The sequence below is a fragment of the Leuciscus leuciscus genome (genome assembly GCF_965113295.1).
Source record: "Leuciscus leuciscus genome assembly, chromosome: 6".
In the NCBI taxonomy this organism is placed as follows: Eukaryota; Metazoa; Chordata; class Actinopteri; order Cypriniformes; family Leuciscidae; genus Leuciscus; species Leuciscus leuciscus.
The window spans coordinates 14,730,118-14,750,315 of NC_138730.1; the positions used below are offsets into that span (position 1 = coordinate 14,730,118).

At 38.4% G+C, this 20,198-nt stretch overlaps 2 protein-coding genes across 4 annotated transcripts; one reads left to right on the plus strand and one right to left on the minus strand.

Annotated features, from left to right (window-relative positions):
• Nucleotides 1–2,484: 2,484 nt before the first annotated feature.
• sft2d3 (SFT2 domain containing 3) lies at nucleotides 2,485–3,539 on the minus strand. The gene has a single exon (XM_082174123.1). It carries the CDS (start codon nucleotides 3,418–3,420, stop codon nucleotides 2,743–2,745), a length of 678 nt encoding a protein of 225 aa, XP_082030249.1. The 5' UTR covers nucleotides 3,421–3,539; the 3' UTR covers nucleotides 2,485–2,742.
• Nucleotides 3,540–6,946: 3,407 nt separating this feature from the next.
• Nucleotides 6,947–18,750, plus strand: LOC309501810 (dual specificity protein phosphatase 18). 3 transcript variants are annotated; one of them, XM_082174088.1, is made up of 2 exons: nucleotides 6,947–7,030; nucleotides 17,832–18,750. In XM_082174088.1, exon 2 carries the CDS (start codon nucleotides 17,840–17,842, stop codon nucleotides 18,404–18,406), a length of 567 nt encoding a protein of 188 aa, XP_082030214.1. In that variant the 5' UTR covers nucleotides 6,947–7,030; nucleotides 17,832–17,839; the 3' UTR covers nucleotides 18,407–18,750. The 3 variants fall into 3 exon arrangements, with proteins under 3 accessions (XP_082030214.1, XP_082030215.1, XP_082030213.1); XM_082174089.1 differs by lacking the exon at nucleotides 6,947–7,030 and adding an exon at nucleotides 8,099–8,254; XM_082174087.1 differs by lacking the exon at nucleotides 6,947–7,030 and adding an exon at nucleotides 8,273–9,272.
• Nucleotides 18,751–20,198: the final 1,448 nt, after the last annotated feature.

Consider the following 20,198-nt stretch of genomic DNA (forward strand, 5'->3'; position numbering starts at 1 on the left):
GGTGATCTACCTTCCTGACAAGAGCAGCCCAGCTTTGACCCTGTCCTAACCAGATTTGACAAAGTGATAATACATTTCTCAAGCTCTCTCTTCCATAGTTTTTGTCCTAATTAACCACACATTTGGGGTTTTTAGCTCTACCTGGACACAAACTCTTTTTCATGAAAAAACTATTAAAATAATTTTATCTAGTGAAGCATTGGAAGTTATAAATAGAAGGTATGTGTTTTACGTTACACGTGTTGCAAGTGTGGGAGAATGCGCAAAGAAGGAAAACCGTTTTAATTAGCTGTTTTGTATCCCCATGTTTTCGTCATACCCCATCCATTTTTGCATTCAGGGTGAACGGACAAATTTCTTGCAGCTGGGATCGTTGTTTCGGGCCTGGTTACAACTCTGGGCAACACTACACTTTTTTTCAGTCGATAAATCTGTTTTGGTCCTACATCTGCAGCATCACAGCACTGCTCACATTGATCTCACTTGACCAGAGAACTGCTGCTCTTGAATATTAATCATCAAATAGAATGAGTAGGGGAAAAATATTGAATATTACACATCTCTGAAGATTCAAAAGGTAAACCATTAAAATGATTGGTGTCTGGAGAGCCATCATGGAAGTCATGCATTGTGAGAGCATGCAAACAAAGATCTCAACCACACTGTATATCTGTATATATCTGAATATCTGTGATTTGTTATATGTTCCACAGCTTTTTTGCCTTCAGTGTTAACACGTTTACCTGTTTACCACGTAAAAAGGTCCATTGTCAATAGTGTGGCGATAAATGAGAAACCGCTCAATTTCAACACTTTGTTGGTCAACGTGACTAATTTGATTGACCAACTTAAACACAAGTGAAATCTGCACCTCTGCAACTTTTATCGCCCTCAAGCGAAACTCCTGAGTGTGTGAATTACTATTGAGATGACTGGATTTCACAGAACAATTATAAATGTGCCCGCGCCACTTAAGGGTAAAAGCTTCTTTCCTAAATGGAGGGACGTTATTTTAGTGGATCTTAAGGTGCAGCCACATTTACCATTGCCCAGCGAAACTTCACAAGCAAACTCCAGTCATCTCAATAGAAATTCAAGCAATCAAGAGTTTTGTGTGAGGGTGGAAAGGAAACGTTCCCAATGTAGATTTCGCTAGTGTTCAAGTTGTTCACACAAATCAAATTTTGGATGCCTCCATTATTTCAAACGCCTTATTCAACTCATAAGCTCATTAGTAAAAGCTCCAGAACCTATACCAGGGTTCCTCAAATCCAGTGCTGGAGGGCCACTGTCCTGCAGAGTTTACTTCTGAGTTTACTGGATAATATTCTGATTGTTCCGATGCAATCTGACTTCTGACCTGTAATGCTGCCTGAATCATAATCATACACTGTTCGTTCGTTGGCCAGAGGAGAACTGGCCCTCCGACTGAGAAAGGAGAAAAAACCTTGGGAGGACCCAGGCTGTCACTGATGGGAGTTTTGGTTCCTTGCCACTGTCGCCTTTGTTGCCATTGGTTTTTGGCTTGTTTCGTTGGGGACATTAAATTTAACATTTTATTTAATATTCAACAATATTATTGATCTACCTGCACTGACACCATTATATGAGAACTGAACTGAGCTGGACGATGACATCACTGTTTTCTCCAGAACGGCTATATATATATAAATGAACGAAACTTTTTTACAACAAAAATGAAACATCACTGAACTTACTTAAGCTGGACTGTGACACTATTTTCTTCTGGACACAAATTTTGGTGCATTTTTTTCCTGTTATCTCTGTAAAGCTGCTTTGAATCAATCTGTATTGTAAAAAGCGCTCGCTAAATAAATAAATGTGACTTGACTTCAGACCCTGATCAAACATGCCTGTGTGCAATTGTCTAGGCTGAATCTGAAATCACCCCCTAAACCCTCATTCACTATTCCCTACGTTAGTCTACTAATACTGTTCACTTTAAGGAGTGAATGAAAACGAGTGAGCGAATTCGGACAGCCGTTGAGTGTAAATCAGTTGTACACTCGTCACAGCGGTGCATTGTGGGATTGAACGGGTGCACTCAATAACGTCCACTATGGTTTTGGACACCACTACAAATGGCTGTCGCTTCAAATAGGGCATTATTTGAGAAGACAGCCATTTGTAGTGGTGTCTGAAATCATAGTGGACGTTATTAGTTATTATAGGGGGCGATTTTGGATTCATCCCTAGTGAATGAAGACCTTGATTTGCTTGTTCGGGTGTGTTTGATTAGGGATTGGAACTAACTCTGCAGGTCAGTGGCCCTCTAGGACTGGATTTGAGGAACCCTGACTCATACTGTGTGTCATGGGAAACATCTGTGCTCAAAGACCAGGATAGCGAACCACTACTATACATTTTTGATCATTGTATGCGATACAAAAGTGATCTGTCATGAAATAAATGGCTTATCTTCCTTCAGACCAAAGGGCATGATGTAGAGAACACAGAACAAGATACATTCAGTAAGTTTATTTATAAAGCTCAGTTTCAAAAGCAGTTCAGAAATGTTAAAGTCAAGTAGTAATTGATGTCTTGGTCATACATATGGTCCTTGTGGTGAAAATTACAAAATGTATAGATCCCCATCCAGAGTGCAGTGCTGCTCACACTGTATTCCTAAGCCAGAGCCAGCCAGAGTTTCACAATCTACCAGACCAGTCACTCTCCAAAAAAAAAGTTCCCATGGTAAAATGTGTGTTGTTTAGTCCGTGGTCATATAGGCATGGTCTTACCAGTTATAGTCCTTTTAATAGCAGACGCTGCCATGCCACCCACAAACCTCATCCCTGCACTCCCACCCGGCAACAAAGCCACAATATAACCCACGATAGCGGCGATCTGAAGGCAGGCCCCGAGCGCGGTGAACAGGGTGCTGTGGAGACTGAGTGCCGCGTACAGGGTGCCCACCAGAGCGCACAGGTACACCGCGCCGCCCGGGGTCGGGGTCGCGATGAGTTTACTGGGTCCGCGGAGGATCGCCGCGCCGAGCAGCGCGAACACGGAGCCGAGCGACCAGAGCAACGCGAACTTGCGCGCCTTCAGCAGGAGCAACGGGGCGTACAGCGCCGACAGCCCGAAGCACAGAGCCGAGAAGAAGATACACGTCCCGAACGCGACCAGCCGCTGGGATCGACTCAGGCCCGGTAAACACGGGTCCGGTTCCGATGACCAGGGCCACGAGAAGCCGCTGCTCGAACCCGGGCCCGATGATGACGCTCCGCGGCTGCTGGCTCTGGAGAACGGACTCGACCACCGGCCGAACCAGCTCTCGGGCACCGAATCCGGCTCATTAAAGTCTATGGTTGTGCTGGAACTGGACTGGGATATCGTCTTCGTGCCGCTTTTAGACTGAGCCAAATATTCCTGGAGCTCTCGGTTTAATTCTGCCATTATTCAGAAGGATATGTGGAACGAAAACAGGAAGTTGTTGTGGCATTGTGATGACGTCTCACAATGACGTTTCTCAACTTCTTCTTGTCTTTTTAACAGCGGTTGGCAAACCTACTGGACTGGAGTGTGGAGCATGAAGGGGGAAAAATGTACAGTGCCCTCCACAATTATTGAACCCCCTGGTAAATATGATCAAAATTGGCTGTAAAAAATAAATCTGCATCGATTATCCTTGTGATCTTTCATTCAAAAAATGTGCAAAATTCTAACCTTTCATTGAAGTAAAAGAATTGAAAGTGGGGGGAAAATCACATTATGAAATAAATGTTTTTCTCCAAAACACATTGGCCACAATTATTGAAACCCTTTTATTAAATACTTTTTGCAATCTCCTTTTGCCAAGATAACAGCTCTGAGTCTTCTCCTATAATGCCTGATGAGTTTGGAGAATAACTGACAAGAGATCAGAGATCATTCCTCCACACAGAATCTCTCCAGATCCTTCAGATTCCCAGATCCATGTTGGTGCTTCTCCTCTTCAGTTCAGCCCACTCATCAGGTCAGGGGACTGAGACGGTCATGGCAGAAGCTTCATTTTGTGCTCCACAACAAATTTTTGTTTTGATTTTGATGTTTGTTTTGGATCGTTGTCCTGATGGAAGATCCAACCACGGCCCATTATAAGATTTCTAGCAGAAGGCATCAGGTTTTGATTTTTTATCTGTTGATATTTGATAGAATCCACAATGCCATGTATCTGAACAAGAAGTCCAGGACCTCCAGCAGAAAAATATGCCCACAACATTAAAGATCCAACAGTATATTAAATTGTACACATGGGGTACTTTTTATCCTTGTGTTCACCAAACCCATCTAGTGTGTTTGCTGCCAAAAAGCTCTGTTTTAGTCTCATCTGACCACAGAACCCTGTGTTGTTTGAAGATCCAGTCGTGTCTGACAATTAAATTTGCTGGAATTTGTTTTTGGATGAGCGAGGAGTTTTTTTTTTAAACCCTCCCAAACAACATGTGGGGATGTAGGGGTTGTTTGATAAATTTTTTTTTAGGCTTTCTGACCCTAAGACTCAACTAATCTCTGCAATTCTCCATCTGTGATCCTTGGAGAGTCTTTGGCCAGTCAAACTTTCATACTCGCCATGCATTAAGACAGTATAGACACACGTCCTTTTCCTGGCAGATTCATAACATCTTTAGTTGGTTATAACTTCTTAATTATTGCCCTGATGGTCAAAATGGGGATTTTCAATTCTTTAGCTATTGTCTTACAGCCACTTTCTAGTTTGTGATGCTCAACAATCTTTTGCTACGCATCAGAACTGTATTCTGTGGTTTTACTCATTGTGATGGATGATTAAGGGGATTTGGCCTTTGTGTTTCCTCATATTTAAACTCCTGTGAAACACGAAGTCATAGCTGGACAGTTTCATGTTCCTAGTCACCCTGGTGTACTAAAAAAGGTAAATATTAATGGGAATATACTTCAGAGATATTTTACTCGTAAACAATTCTAGGGGTTTCAATAATTGTGGCCAACATGTTTTGGAGAAAAACATTTATTTCATAATGTGATTTCCCCCCACTTTCAATTCTTTTACTTCAATGAAAGGTTAGAATTTTGCACATTTTTTGAATGAAAGATCACAAGGATAATCGATGCAGATTTATTTTTTACAGCCAATTTTGATCATATTTACCAGGGGGTTCAATAATTGTGGAGGGCACTGTATATCTACTTGACAAAATGACCTTAAATCCAATTTATTATAGGCTACCTATTTCTTTCAAATGTTTATAATTGCATAATATACTTATATAATATACTGTGCTGAAGCATTCTTTAGTAATGTCTTAAGTGTTGCATTTGCAATAGGCCTATTCAACAAACTTAATTTTTCTATCAGTCGCATTCGTTCTCTTCATATGCTACACAATTTAATGTCGTATCTGTACAAATAGAAGTACATTTTTTATCAAATAGCTTAAATACATTAGAAATATACTTGCATTGTTTATTCTCCAGCTCATTTTTTTGTGTTTGGAGATTAGAATTGGCGCAAAGAAGGTCGAATAGTGGATAAATTCTACATTAATAACAAAGTAAAAGAAGCCTCTTTTAAAATAATGAACATGGATGGGGAAGATGCCCCCCTTAAGAACAATGTGGATTCAGCCTACTTTTAAATTGTAACATATTAAAATTTAGGCTAGGTTAAACACGTGCAGGATGATGATGCATCAGCCAATGTGTTATTATAGGAAATAAAAAGAAACATTTGCAAATTTGCTTGTTATAGCACAAAATGGCAAATATTAAAAGAGGGGTGAGTTGGTCCGCTACCAGGGATAATATTTGATATTCAACATAATACAATGTCATAGTTCACTATTTTCCAGAGACACCAAATTAGGTCAGTTAACCTCAAAACTGTTTCGGCTGACAAATTTTAATATTTAGATGAAATGACAAAATTAAAAATAGTGTAACCAATAGTGCTGAGATGAGATGTTGTGCCATCTATGGTCATGAGAAAAACAACCCTAAAACGTGCTGGAAAATGAAATATTGATTAGGCCCTGCTCTTGCAATATCTGTAAAGGTGAAAGAGAAACCTCTATTTTTATTTATTTTCCCCCCCAATTGCACAGACATTTTTTATGGAAGTAAATGGATATGGAAGTTTAATTAAGAAGAAATTGAGCATTGCTGTTCAGCTGAGTAGATTCGACATATTAATGTTAATTTTTATCTGAAAATTTCACATTCATAAAATGAAATGGTTTGACTCCAAACCAAATTTTTCTCACTTTCAAAATTATTTCAAGCTTTATTGTATTGATTTACGCAATTGTAAAAGTCAAAAGACAATTAGAGCCTATATAACATGTAAGTGGTATGATGTTGCATAAACTGGCACCCTTTTCCTTTTATTTATTATTTTTATATTTTGTTATTGTATTGTTCTCTGGCACTGTTTTTTAAAATATTTTATTATTTATTTTTTAAACTTTTGGATAAATATTTCTCATTGCATTGTTCATGTTCTGTAGCATGAATAAAAATTTAGTTAAATATTGAATTTAATATATAATAAACAAATACAAATATTTAGTATAATTTGATATGTTCCTTTTAATTGTCTTCATTTTGTTATGGTTCTTATTGTTGATGAACTGTCAGCAAAAGAAAGTGCTACAAATAAGATTTTTTTTTTCATTTTTGATTTTGCTTTATTTATATTTCTGTTACATGTGTTCAGCGTCTGATCTGTCTGTCTATATAATAAAGGACTGAATTGCATTCAAGTTTGAATTTAAGTATACACAAGTCTTCTTGTTCTACATTTCCAAACCTTGACATCAGTTAATAAAAGTCCAAGTTTGAATTATTTGTTTGGTTTCATAAACAGACAGGCAGTCTGTCATGAAGACAAGAAGCGAAGGATGCAGAGGGAGGTTAAAATTAATCTCTCTCTTCATTGGCCAGTTGTCTTCAAAGCCTTTTTAGGGTTTGAACGTGTCAATGGGGGATATCCCTGCACTCTAGTGTCCAGCACAAGTGTGAGAGAGAGAGACTCACACCAAGGGACCAGGTCAGTTTAGCCTTAAACACTGGGCACAATAAATAAACACAGATTGATACTATTTTAAATATACTTGAATAGTGTAAGTAGAAATGTCAACAAATAGTGTCCTGACAGTGTATTCATAGACTGTATGCATGTGACTTATGTGCATGTTCAACATGGTAGTGGAAAGTTCATATGAAACACTCACGTGTCTGTTTTTAGCTTATTGCACATGACTGTTGTTTTGTAGCCAGCAGCTGGTAGGAAAATGCCTTTTTTAGTGTTGTCTTGTTTGTCTCATATTTAAAACAGGACTATTGTAATATCTCTGCAGTTTGGGCTTTTGCTGATTTGTGGGTTTTTGTTTTTGACATATTCCTCTGCAGTTTACCGTTTTTGCTGCTATGATTTGCTGTTGACTCTTCATTTACAGACTTATTCTAACATGTTTACAGGTCAATTTATTTGAAAAATACATTCAAAATGCAGTTCATACATATTGACTTTAATAGCCTTCTCATCTTCTATGATGAGCATCTTTGACTATACATAAAGGTATTTAACGATATTGTTGCCTGTTGTTTTGTGCCTGATGGAGCACAAATCTCTGTTGGATTGAAACATTGCTGGCAAGTTTTTTCCCTTTAAAATTCGGTTAAACTTTACAATAAGGTTCATTATTTAACATTAGTTAATGTATTAACTAACATGAACTAACCATGAGCAATACATTTAATACTGTATTTGTTAATCTTTGTACAGCTGTTCATTGTTTGTTCATGTTAGTCCACAGTGCATTAACTAATGTTTACAAGATTTTAATTATGTATAGTAAATGTTGAAATTAACATTAACAAAGATGAATAAATGTTGTATACGTGCATATGTTCATTATTAGTTCATGTTAACTAATGAGCCTTATAATAAAGTGTTACCAAAATTTCCTTGAAAGTTTTACAAAACCATATATAGCTAACATGAATACATTTCTAAGAACTTGGCACATGTGTTTTAAACTTGATTTTAAAAGATTTGTTACTTTCCTTTATCTTATATGTTCATTGACCTGTATATATTTGTGCTGCTGTCAACTATTTATAAGAGGGCTTCTCAAATTGGTCTCTCAAGGTCCACTTTCCTGCAGAGTTCAGCTCCTGCCTTGATCTCACTCAGCTGTCTGTTACTTCGAGAATCACACCCTATACCCTCATTCACTATTCCCTACATTACTCCACTAATATAGTCCAAGTGAGTGAATTCGGACATTGAGTGTGCTGTTGGACGGCTGCCCCTTTTGCATAGTTTGTGCTTGCTGATAATCATTTGACAGCTCCAGTATTAATGAAAAGATTTATCTTGAACTCTGTCATGGAAACTAGCATGTATAAACCTTAATTAAACAATTTAATAATCAATTGAAAAGTATGATATTACGCTGTACCCACATTGGACCAACAGTTTGGGAAATGAATGAATGGATGATTCAGCGCCATTTTCTGGCGAGACTCAGGAATTAATTTGGCACAACTCTCACAGTGCATTATGGCTATTCTTTAGCTGTTGAGTTGGGCCCTGTCCCATATGGCACACTTTATATGCACTTACAGTCTTGTGAACTTACAATGGCTGCCACGTGCGCCGCGTGTCAGTTAAGTCCATAGCCGCTTTTCCATCATAACGTTCACTATGGTTTCGGACACCACTACAAATGGCTGTCCCCTCAAATAATGCCCTAGGGGGCGATTTCTGACACAGCCCTTGATTAGCTTGTTTAGGTGTGTTTGATTTGGGTTGGAGCTAAAGGCGCGTTCACGCCATGTCGTAATTAGCATAATTACGAGATTCCAACTTGTAAAAAGCATTCACATCTTCATAGAGCTCATAATTATAATTTGGTAAGAACGTCACATGGTGATTACGACATGGTGTTGTAAGGCCGGCCCAATCAGTCCAACGACAGTTTCTGATAAGTGGGTGAAGGTTTACTGCATGTTTCTGTCTTTTCCGTGTGGCAAAGTCATTTCATTCCAATTCAACTTTTATCTGACTCCATTTTATCACAACCTCGAATTTAGGTTAGAATGCCAGTTAGTTATTGATCATTTATATAATAGTTTAGCAGCATTTTTGATTATTCTATTTAACTCTTTACTCTTATTATCCTTGTTCATTCGGGTGCCAATGTCGCAGAGGGTCCTCACACCGGCCGTTCATATTATGTGGGCCCACGATCACAAACTCATCAGTTTTGGGTCACTAAACAGAGGTAATTGGCTAGTATCTTAGACGGTCACATTCACGCTTACTCTAAGATATTTTGTATAGCCCCCTTGGTTGTATACACTTGAATTAAAGTAATGTTTTCTTTAGACAGAAGTCATGACCACCACTACAGATATAAGCCAACCAATATTACCTCTCTGGTTGTAGCTTTGGTTTGGTCATGCCATGGTTTCCCACGTACACTTAACTAAAGTAACGTTACATTAAACAGAGGTCAGACTCACCCTATTCAGGTTGGTCGAGCAGAATTTTGCTGTCCTAAACGGAAATTTTATACTTGTAAAAGTACACTTGAATTAGTGCCAATCGATACAACGTAATCTACTTAAAGTTAATAATTTCAGAGTAAGTCAGAATAAATCCAAAATGTATCAATTTATTATTAGTCAGTAAAATGTATCATGCCAATTACATAATCAATTTAAAGATAATAAATACAAAACATCAACTTCTCTGGAATAAAGATAAAAGATGCATAGGCTACCTGACATGAGAAAAATACATAATTCTGAGAGTCTTGAGGATATTTGCTAACAATGGGAATTTGCATTCAGAGTTTACACCTTTTGAGGGAAGGATGCCATTTGCCTAGAAGACACACCCTCCTCTGTAAGCAAGATATCTCTAAAGTCAAGTCACCTTCATTTATATAGCGCTTTTAACAATATGGATTGTTTCAAAGCAGCTTTACAGTGAAAATAGGAAATTACCGTAACAGATTGTTAACTGATTGTAAAACTTCATTGGGGCGGCAGTGGCCAGTGGTCCATGAGTGTCCATGAGCAAGACACCTAACCCCAGCTGCTCCCAACGAGCTGGATGGCGCCTTGCATGGCTGACACCGCCATCGGTGCATGAATGAGTGAATGAATTGGTGAATGTGAGGCAATATGTAAAGCGCTTTGGTGGCCATGGGTCTGTTGAAAGCGCTATATAAATGCAGTCCATTTACAATTTAAGGCTTTACAACAGCTCTAGGATAACGTTATTGTCCAGCTAAAGTTAGTTTTGATTGATTGATTCACTTCTGCTGCGAAGATCATTAGTTATTAACTTAGGGGCCGCTAACACAACACCGTTCTAACAGGAAAACCCTTAACGCCCTTCCGCACAAAATGGGTTTCTGGTGCCTGGTGTCTGGAGAACGCACTCCCCTGAAATAGGTTCGAAGGTGCAAACGATTATCCGTTATCTCTGCGCAAACCTCAAATTCGCAGAAGTCGCACATGCGCATTACGTGTTCAGTCCAAAGGTATGCGCGTTTGAATATATATGTGCGCAGGCGTGTAGTCCTTCTTTACAAATCAACGCTCAATAAACAACATTTTTTGTCACGTCTGCATAGCCAGGCGAACTGGAATTATCCTACCAACATTTTATCTGTACTGAGGTAAAGGGAAGGAGGCCTTCACAGGGGAGGGACTAGTTGACACTTCAGGACTGCGTTGTTGTCGCGTCCAAGCGCAGGTCCTTCATCAGATCTGGATACGGCCTGGATCCGGCGGACTGCGGTAAACCTCAAATAAACAGAGAGACTAATATTAGCGTAGACGCCATCCTTCTTATGATGTAACAAGTACACCAGGATTTATGGGGAGTGTTCCCAGTTCCAGCTGACCTAAACTATGCAGCCTAACATTGAATTATAGAAGTCTATAATGTGTTATGTGTATGCTAGGCCAAAGAGATGTGTTTTTAGTCTAGATTAAAACTGACAATGTGTCTGCTTCCCGGACAATGTTAGGAAGATTGTTCCAAAGTTTTGGTGCTAAATAGGAAAAGGATCTACCGTCAGCAGTCGACTTCAGCTCGCTTCAAGTACTGGGGAGCTAAACCATTTAGTGCTTTGTAAGTAATCAGCAATATTTTTAAATGTATACAATGTTTAATTGGGAGCCAATGCAGTGTTGACAGAACAGGGCTAATATGGTCATACTTCCTGGTTCTGGTAAGAACTCGAGCTGCTGCGTTTTGGACCAGCTGGAGTTTGTTTATTATGCGTGCAGGGCAAACACCCATAATAGCATTACAATAATCTAGCCTTGATGTCATGAACGCATTAACTAATTGTTCTGCTTTTTTCATTGAGAGCATATGATGTAATTTAGATATATTTTTTTAGATGAAAAAATGCAGTTTTAAAGATGCTAGATGTGACTTTCAAATGAAAGATTGGTATCAAAGAGCACACCCAGGTTTCTAACCGACGACGAGGACATGACAGAGCAGCCTTCAAGTGTTAGACAGTAATCTAGGTTATTACGTGAGGACGTTTTTTATCCAATAATTAGAATCTCTGTTTTTTTTCAGAATTGCTGAAATTGCTAGTCATCCAGTGTTTTAATATTAGCTATGCATTCTGTTAATTTTGTGATTTGGTAAGTTTCATCAGGGTGTGAAGAAATATAGTGCTGCGTATCATCAGCATAACAGTGAAAACTAATGCCATGCTTCCTAATGATATCTTCCAAGGGTAGCATGTACAGAGTGAACAGCAACAGTACAGCAACAGCAACTTGTGATCGATAAGACATCACTTAATTTACTGTTACAAACTGATAACGGTCAGATAAGTATGATTTAAACCATGCATGCTAATGCAATTCCACTAATGCCAACATAATTTTCGAGTCTATTTAAAAGAATGTTGAGGTCGATAGTGTCAAATTTAGCACTAAGATTGAGTAACACTAATAGAGAGATACAACCATGATCGGAGGATAAGAGCAAATCATTTGTGACTCTAATGAGAGCTGTCTCGGTACTATGGTATGGTCTAAATCCTGACTGGAAATTCAATCGCAGATATCATTTCCTTCTAAAAAGGAACATAGTTGTGAAGATACGAAAAGGTAGATTCGAGATCGACCTGTAATTGACTAATTCTGTAGGATCAAGTTGCGTTTTTTTAACAAGCGATTTATTCATAGCCAGCTTAAAAGTTTTTGGTACATTTCCTAATGACAAAGATGAATTAATGATATTGAGAACAGGATCTATGACCTCTGGAAGCATCTCTTTCTCTTTTCATAGGGTCTAACATACATGTTGTCAATTTAGATGATTTAATGAGTTTAGGAAAATTCTTCCTCTCCTATAGCAATGAATGAATCGTATTTTTCCTCAGGGACACTACAATGCACTGCCTGATGTGATACTGTAGTAGACGGTTGCATAGTTATAATTTTCTCTCTGATATTATCAATATTATAAGTGAAGAAGTTCATAAAGTCATTACTGCTGTGCTGCTTGGAAACGTCTGGGCTTGAAGCTTTATTTTTCGTTAGTTTTTAGCCACTGTTTCAAATAAATACCTAGGGTTTTGTTTATTTTATTCTAATATGGTTGAAAAATAAGCAGATTTAGCAGCTTTTAAGGCCTCTCTGTATGCAATTGTACTCTCTTTCCATGAAATGCGAAATACCTCTAGTTTTATTTTCTTCCAGTTGCGCTCCATTTTTCTGGCTGCTCTCTGAAGTGCCTGAGTGTGCTTGTTGTACCACCGCGTTGGACTATTTTCTTTAATCTTCTTTAAGCGTAAAGGAGCAACTGTGTCTAAAGTGCTGGAAAAGAGAGAGTTACAAGTTTCTGTCGAAATATCGAGTTCTTCTAAGCTATCTGGGATGCTGAGATGATGAAACTGATCAGGAAGATTATTAATAAAGCAATCTTTGGTGGCAGAAGAGATAGGTCTAACATATTTGTAACACAGAGTCGGCTTTGCAGCCTTGGCTAAATTAAGTTTACACAAGACTAGATAATGATCTGAGATGTCATCGCTCTGCTGCAGAATTTCAACGGCATCAACATTGATTCCATGTGATAATATTAGATCTAGAGTATGATTACGACAATGAGTAGGTCCTGACAGATGTTGTCTAACTCCAATAGAGTTAACAATGTCTATAAATGCCAATCCCAATGCATATTTTTCATATCTACATGTATATTAAAATCACCAACAATTATGACTTTATCTGCAGCCAGTACTAACTCTGATAGAAAGTCAGCAAATTCATTAATAAAGTCTTTATGGTGCCCTGGTGGCCTGTATACTCGATATTGCAACAGAAACTTTTAACTCTCTCTTTTCCAGCACTTTAGACACAGTTGCTCTGTTGCGCTTAAAGAAGATTAAAGAAAATAGTCCAACGCCGTGGTACATCGAGCACACTCAGGCCCTTAAGAGAGCAGCCAGAAAAATGGAGCGCAACTGGAAGAAAACAAAATTAGAGGTATTTCGGATTTCATGGAAGGAGAGCTCGATTACTTACAGAGAGGCTTGAAAAGCTGCTAGATCTGCCTATTTTTCAAACCTATTTGAAGAAAATAAACATAATCCTAGGTATTTATTTGAAACGGTGGCTAAACTAACGAAAAAGAAAGCTTCAAGCACCGAGGTTTCCAAACAACACAGCAGTAATGACTTTATGAACTTCTTCACTTATAAGATTGATAATATCAGGGACAAAATTATAACTATGCAACCGTCTACTACAGTATCGCATCAGGCAGTGCATTGTAGTCTCCCTGAGGAAAAAATTTATTCATTCGTTGCTATAGGAGAGGAAGAATTTACTAAACTCGTTAAATCATCTAAATCTACAACATGTATGTTAGACCCTATTCCGACTAAGTTACTGAAAGAGATGCTTCCAGAGGTCATAGATCCTCTTCTTAATATCATTAATTCATCTTTGTCTCTAGGATACGTACCAAAAAACTTTAAGCTGGCTATGATTAAACCGCTTGTTAAAAAAACGCAACTTGATCCTACAGAATTAGTCAATTACAGGCCGATCTCGAATTTACCTTTTCTGTCAAAGATACTAGAAAAAGCAATATCTTCACAACTGTGTTCCTTTCTTGAAAGAAATGATATCTGCGAGGATTTCCAGTCCGGATTTAGACCGTACCATAGTACCGAGACTGCTCTCGTTAGAGTCACAAATGATTTGCTCTTATCATCCGATCGTGGTTGTATCTATCTATTAGTGTTACTCGATCTAAGTGCTGCATTTGACACCATTGACCACAACACTCTTTTAAATAGACTAGAAAACTATGTTGGCATTAGTGGAATTGCACTAGCATGGTTTAAATCATACTTATCTGACCGTTATCAGTTTGTAGCAGTAAATGAAGAGATGTCTCATCGATCACAAGTTCAGTATGGTGTACCACAAGGCTCAGTACTAGGACCGTTGCTGTTCACTCTGTACATGCTACCATTAGGAGATATCATTAGGAAACATGGAATTAGATTCCACTGTTATGCCGACGATACTCAGCTCTATATTTCTTCAAAACCTAATGAAACTTACCAATTCACAAAATTAACGGAATGCATAGCTGATATAAAAAATTGGATGACTCGTAATTTCCTACTACTAAATTCTGAAAAAACAGAGTTTCTAATTACAAAAAACTTCACGTAATAATCTAGAATACTGTCTAACACTTGATGGCTGCTCTGTTAAGTCTTCGTCGTCTGTTAGGAACCTGGGTGTGCTCTTTGATACCAATCTTTCATTTGAAAGTCACGTGTCTAGTATTTGTAAAACCGCATTTTTCCATCTTAAAAATATATCTAAATTACGCCATATGCTCTCATTGACAAATGCGGAACAATTAGTTAATGCGTTCATGACCTCAAGGCTAGATTATTGTAATGCTCTGCCCTGCACGCTTAATAAACAAACTACAGCTGGTCCAAAACGCAGCAGCTCGGGTTCTTACCAGAACCAGGAAGTATGACCATATTAGCCCAGTTCTGTCAAAACTGCATTGGCTCCCTATTAAACATCGCATCAATTTTAAAATATTGCTGATTACTTACAAAGCACTAAATGGTTTAGCTCTGCAGTACTTGAGCGAGCTCTTAACACATTATAGTCCTTCACGTCTATTGCGATCTCAAAATTCCGGCCAGTTGATAATACCTAGAATATCAAAATCGACTGCTGGCGGTAGATCCTTTTCCTATTTAGCACCAAAACTTTGGAACAGTCTTCCTAACATTGTCCGGGAAGCAGACACACTCTGTCAGTTCAAAGCTAGATTAAAGACACATCTCTTTGACCTAGCATTCAGATAATACATTATTGACTTCTATAATTAAATGTTAGGCTGCATAGATTAGATCAGCTGGAACCGGGAACACTTCCCATAAATCCTGATGTACTCGTTACATCATGAGAAGAATGGCATCTACGCTAATTTTAGTGTCTTTGTTTGTCCCGAGGTTTTCCCGCAGCCTGCCGGATCCAGGCCGTATCCAGATCTGATGAAGGACCTGCGCCTGGACCCGATGACAACGCAGTGCTGAAGTGACAACTAGTCTCTCACTATGGAGGATCCCTTTACCACTCTACAGATAAAGCGACGTCGGGAAAACTCAATTTGCGTATCTACCCCGAATTGATAAAATAAAATAAAATTCTGTATCAAAATTATAAGGATACACCAGTACTTTGTTTAGGCTTGGTTTGTAGGGAATTCCAAACCTGCACACATATTTTCAAACGCACATAACTATAGAACCAATTCTTAATGCGCATGTGAACGCCATCAGCGTTTCTCACAGGTTCGCGTTTAAAGTCTGTGTAGAGAGAATGGTGTCGTCTTAGCGGCCCCTAATTTAATAACAAATGATCATTGCGACAGAAGCGAATCAATCAAAACTAACTTTAGCTGGAAAATAACTATAAAGCCAAAACAATCTTACCTTAAATTATACGCTTATCTCTGTAAAGCTGCTTTGAAACAATCTACATTGTTAAAAGCACTATATAAATGAAGATGACTTGACTTGACTTGTTATACAGTAGCCAGCACAATCATCATCACGTTTCATTTACACTAGATATTGTTACATTAAGCACCAACACTTCAAAATAATTATATTTGAAACTAGATTTCTAAGTATTTCTGAAAATATTACTATAAATTACAGCAACACCTCCCCCTTTGCCTTTCAGACGAGGTTCATGTTTATAAGCGTAATCTTGAGGGGTGGACTCACTTTAACTGGATTTAAAGTAATGTAATCGTTTGGTTTTAGCCAGGTTTCTGTCAAACACAGCACATCTAGGTTATAGTCTGTAATCATATCATTAACAATAAGTGCTTTTGAAGTAAGGGATTGAATATTCAGCAACCCAAGCTTTATCATTTGCTCATTTGTACTATATTTGTTTCTTTATTTGTTGAACATCATGATTTCGTCTTGCATGGGGATGCTAGTTTCTCAAGAGAGAGTTCAAATGTTAATTTCCAGAAACGTCCTTTGTCTTCTCGGGGAGTGGTCGTTCCTCAACCAGATGGCCCCGCATTTTCTAATTTCTCAAGTCTTACAGTGTGAATGCAGCATAAGCTCTGCAGGAAAGTGGACCTCGAGAAATGTATAAATAGCCTACTATATTGACTCAAAAGAATAATAATAACTAGATGTACCGCATGGCAGTACAAAATATGACCGCCGCTCAGGCCTGCACTGGCTTTCCACAAAAATAAATGACGTGGAGCAATTTGGCTGTATTGCGTGTTTATGTATATACCTAAAAAAAGTAGTAGTATGTGCATGTCTGTCTGTGTGTGTGTGTGTTTGTGTATGTGTGTGTCTGTGTGTGTGTGTGTCTGTGCGTGTATGTATGCGTGCGTACATGTGTGTTCGCGTGTGTGTTTGTGTGTGTGTGTCTGTGCATGTGGATTTGTATGTGTGTGTATGGGTGTGTGTCTGTGCGTGTGGATGTCAGTGTGTGTGCATGCTTGCGTTTGTTTGTATTCCTGCATGTGTGTGTGTGACAGTATCATCCTAAACCAGCAACCCTTCGCTCAACACCACCATCTACAGGCCGATGAGTGTACAGTCACTAAATGTGCACATAAATTAATTTATTTTATACCCCCCCCCATGGATGAAATTCTACGAATCTTAGCATACCCCCAGAGGATGTCAAGTTAATCATACACATGAAATATGGTGCAGTTCTGAACATCTCAACTGAAGATAGGGGCGATTAAAGCAGGATAATATTGCATTTTCATTTTTTATGGGAGGGGCGCAAATCACAAATGAGTGATTATGGGCTAGGTTGATGCGGGCCCTTAAGACCAACATACCATAAAAATTTCTTCATCCTCGGTGCCACGGTTCAGGTAGTTATTTAGGAAAAACTGAAATTTTTGGGTTTGGGGGGGCCCAGCACGGGGGGGGAGTGGCCCCCGGGGACCAAACGAAATTTTTCCGTAAAAGTCTAGTGGGGCTACATGCCCACCAAATTTCATGTTCCCCGGTGTTTCGGTGTCCCTGGTATCGTTGACGAAAAATTCAGTAGATGACAAAAAAAAAAAAAAAAAAAAAAACTTTGACAATCCCTATATGACCGCCGCATGACCGCTTTCGCTAGCTACGCTAGCGGCGGTCATAATAAAGCATTACAAGAATAGCTTAATGCCCAAACTATTTCTAAACTGTCTTGTTGTTGGTTGTTTATTATTATTATTATTTAAAAAACTAATATTCTTTATTTCCATGCAGCCAGTTTCATGTCACTATCACAGATAACGCCGACCCTCTTCCTGAGCGGGGCTGATGCTCCTATGAATCAGGCACTAATGACCCGCAAAGGCATTACACTCATTGTGAACGTGACCCTGTCCCACATCTGCCCCATGTACCCCGGTGTGGAGTGCATACGTGTTGCAGTGTCCGACCACCCAAATGCCCGTCTGGGGGATCATTTTGAGCACGTTTCAGCTCGAATCCACAACAACAGAGATGGAGGAACGCTAGTGCACTGCGCCGCAGGCATGAGTCGCTCACCGGCTCTAATAATGGCCTACCTCATGAAGTACAGAGGAGTGACTCTGAGACAGGCACACAACTGGGTTAAAGACAGCAGACCCTACATCCGCCTCAACACGGGATTCTGGACCCAACTTCTGAACTATGAGAAGAAACTCTACGGTAAGAATACTGTGAAAGTAGAAGAACCACTGGATCCAGTGCCAATGCCCAAAACACCAAAACTACCTTCCAAGAACAGCATGAGACAGTGTCCTCCATCACCGAGGCAGAGGCGGCTTAGAAGATTCACCTCTTTGGCACTTTAATCAACAATAGAAAACGGATCTTTTTGCCAAAAGTTGACATTAAATGTCCCACTTTCATATTGTAAGGGCAGTGAAAATATCACTTTGGATGGACAGGACCTTATAGGCTACAGTGAAACAGACCATATCAGTACTTCAGCTTGACTGTTTTGTTTTTCTGCCAGCATTTGATTTTAAGAGTCTTAATAGCCATTTCCTCCTGGTTTCAAATGCATTTCACTTTTGTTTGTTTTTTGATGTGGCCTGGTTGGAATTCCGGGAATAAATGTTGAAATGTTGTAGTATGTTGCATTATTTAACCAACAGAGGACACTGTTGTAGCATCAGACTCACATGGGCTCAGGGCTAATGAATGGGAGGTCTACTCTGAACATCTTTATCTCAATTAATCTAAAGCTAAGTTTGTTTGGATTTCTACAGTATGAAATTTAAGTTGTTTAAAAGTTTAAGCTGCAGAGTCTTAACATCATGCACATCAGCATGATGTTAAGACTCTGCAGCTTAAACTTTTTAAAAACCTTTTTCAATTTTAAAAGTGCAATTAAAATGAACTGAAAATGTAATTGTAATATTTGCTTGACAAAGTCTTGTTTGAAAGTTTTAAAAAGTTTTAAAGACATTTTGATCCACTTCAAATGTTGACTACTATATATATATATATAGTAGTCAACATTTGAAGTGGATCAAAACCTTTCATCAAAGTTATACATGAATTTTGAACAATACCCGTTCTTGTCTTGGGACAACTTTGATGAACTCTTTTTGATCCACTTCAAATGTTGACTACTGTATATACACACACACACACACACATACATAAATATATAAATATACAAATAAATACATCAAAGCCTCAAAGCTTTGCCCTTTCCACCCAGAGCTTGGTTGCTGAAGTAAAACTCGCATCCTTCATTACCATATGGACAAAGAAATGTATAAATAAATAAATGTGAAAATAAATAGATTTGTAAATAAATAAATATAGACATAAATACATTTCTAAATAAATGTGGAAATAAATGTATAAATAAATAAATAAATAGTGTAAAAAAATACAATTATACATAAATAAGGGAACAAAAGTATAAATGCACATTTATGTTTGTTTTTTACAGTACGTTGTATATTTATTTATTTTTGTATTTATTTATTTCTTATTTCGCCAGCTTTGGCATTCCATAAAACCCCTGACAGATATTTATACATTTATTATTATTATTATTATTATTTTAAATCTCTATAGCTTATTTTAGAATTGGCCTTGTGACACAAGGTGAGCATTTCAACGAGACAAAAAAAGTCTCAGGTTATCATTCGTCACCTTTATAATACAGGTTGATCCCTCACAATCTCTCTTTTAATCATGTGTGTTTAGTGCTTTTGGCAATGTTGTGTTGGTGCTGAATGAGGGGAGAGAAGGCATGCCTCTTTGGGGAAGGAGGGGGGGGGGGGGGGAGGGGATGAATGTGTTGAAAGCTGAGAAAGACAGCGTGGAGAGTCGAAATGTCTTGGATAAAAAAAAAAAAGGCACTTATTTATCCTGAAAAATAAATGTAATTTAGTTTTGACTAAAAGCCTGCCATCTTGTGCAATTAACAGGAAACAAGTTGGCCAACTAAGTTTTGGGGAAAAGTGAAGTGTTTGTGTGAACCGGCCCGTGTGTTTCTTTGTCTCTTTGTTAATGAGTCACTGCTTTCAGTGAACCCATCATGGGATAAATAAACATGTCATTACCACACACTCATTTATCTTTCGGCACATTATTTGACAGCAATCCGTCCTTGTAAGGTAT

Excerpts from the sequence above, each read along its gene's own strand:
- sft2d3 (XM_082174123.1), bottom strand. The coding sequence starts at position 3,420 with ATGGCAGAATTAAACCGAGAGCTCCAGGAATATTTGGCTCAGTCTAAA.
- LOC309501810 (XM_082174087.1), top strand. The coding sequence starts at position 8,915 with ATGGTGATTACGACATGGTGTTGTAAGGCCGGCCCAATCAGTCCAACG. Across the intron at positions 9,273-17,831 it reads TTTTGGGTCACTAAACAGAG|CCAGTTTCATGTCACTATCA; the intron begins GTAATTGGCTAG and ends ATTTCCATGCAG.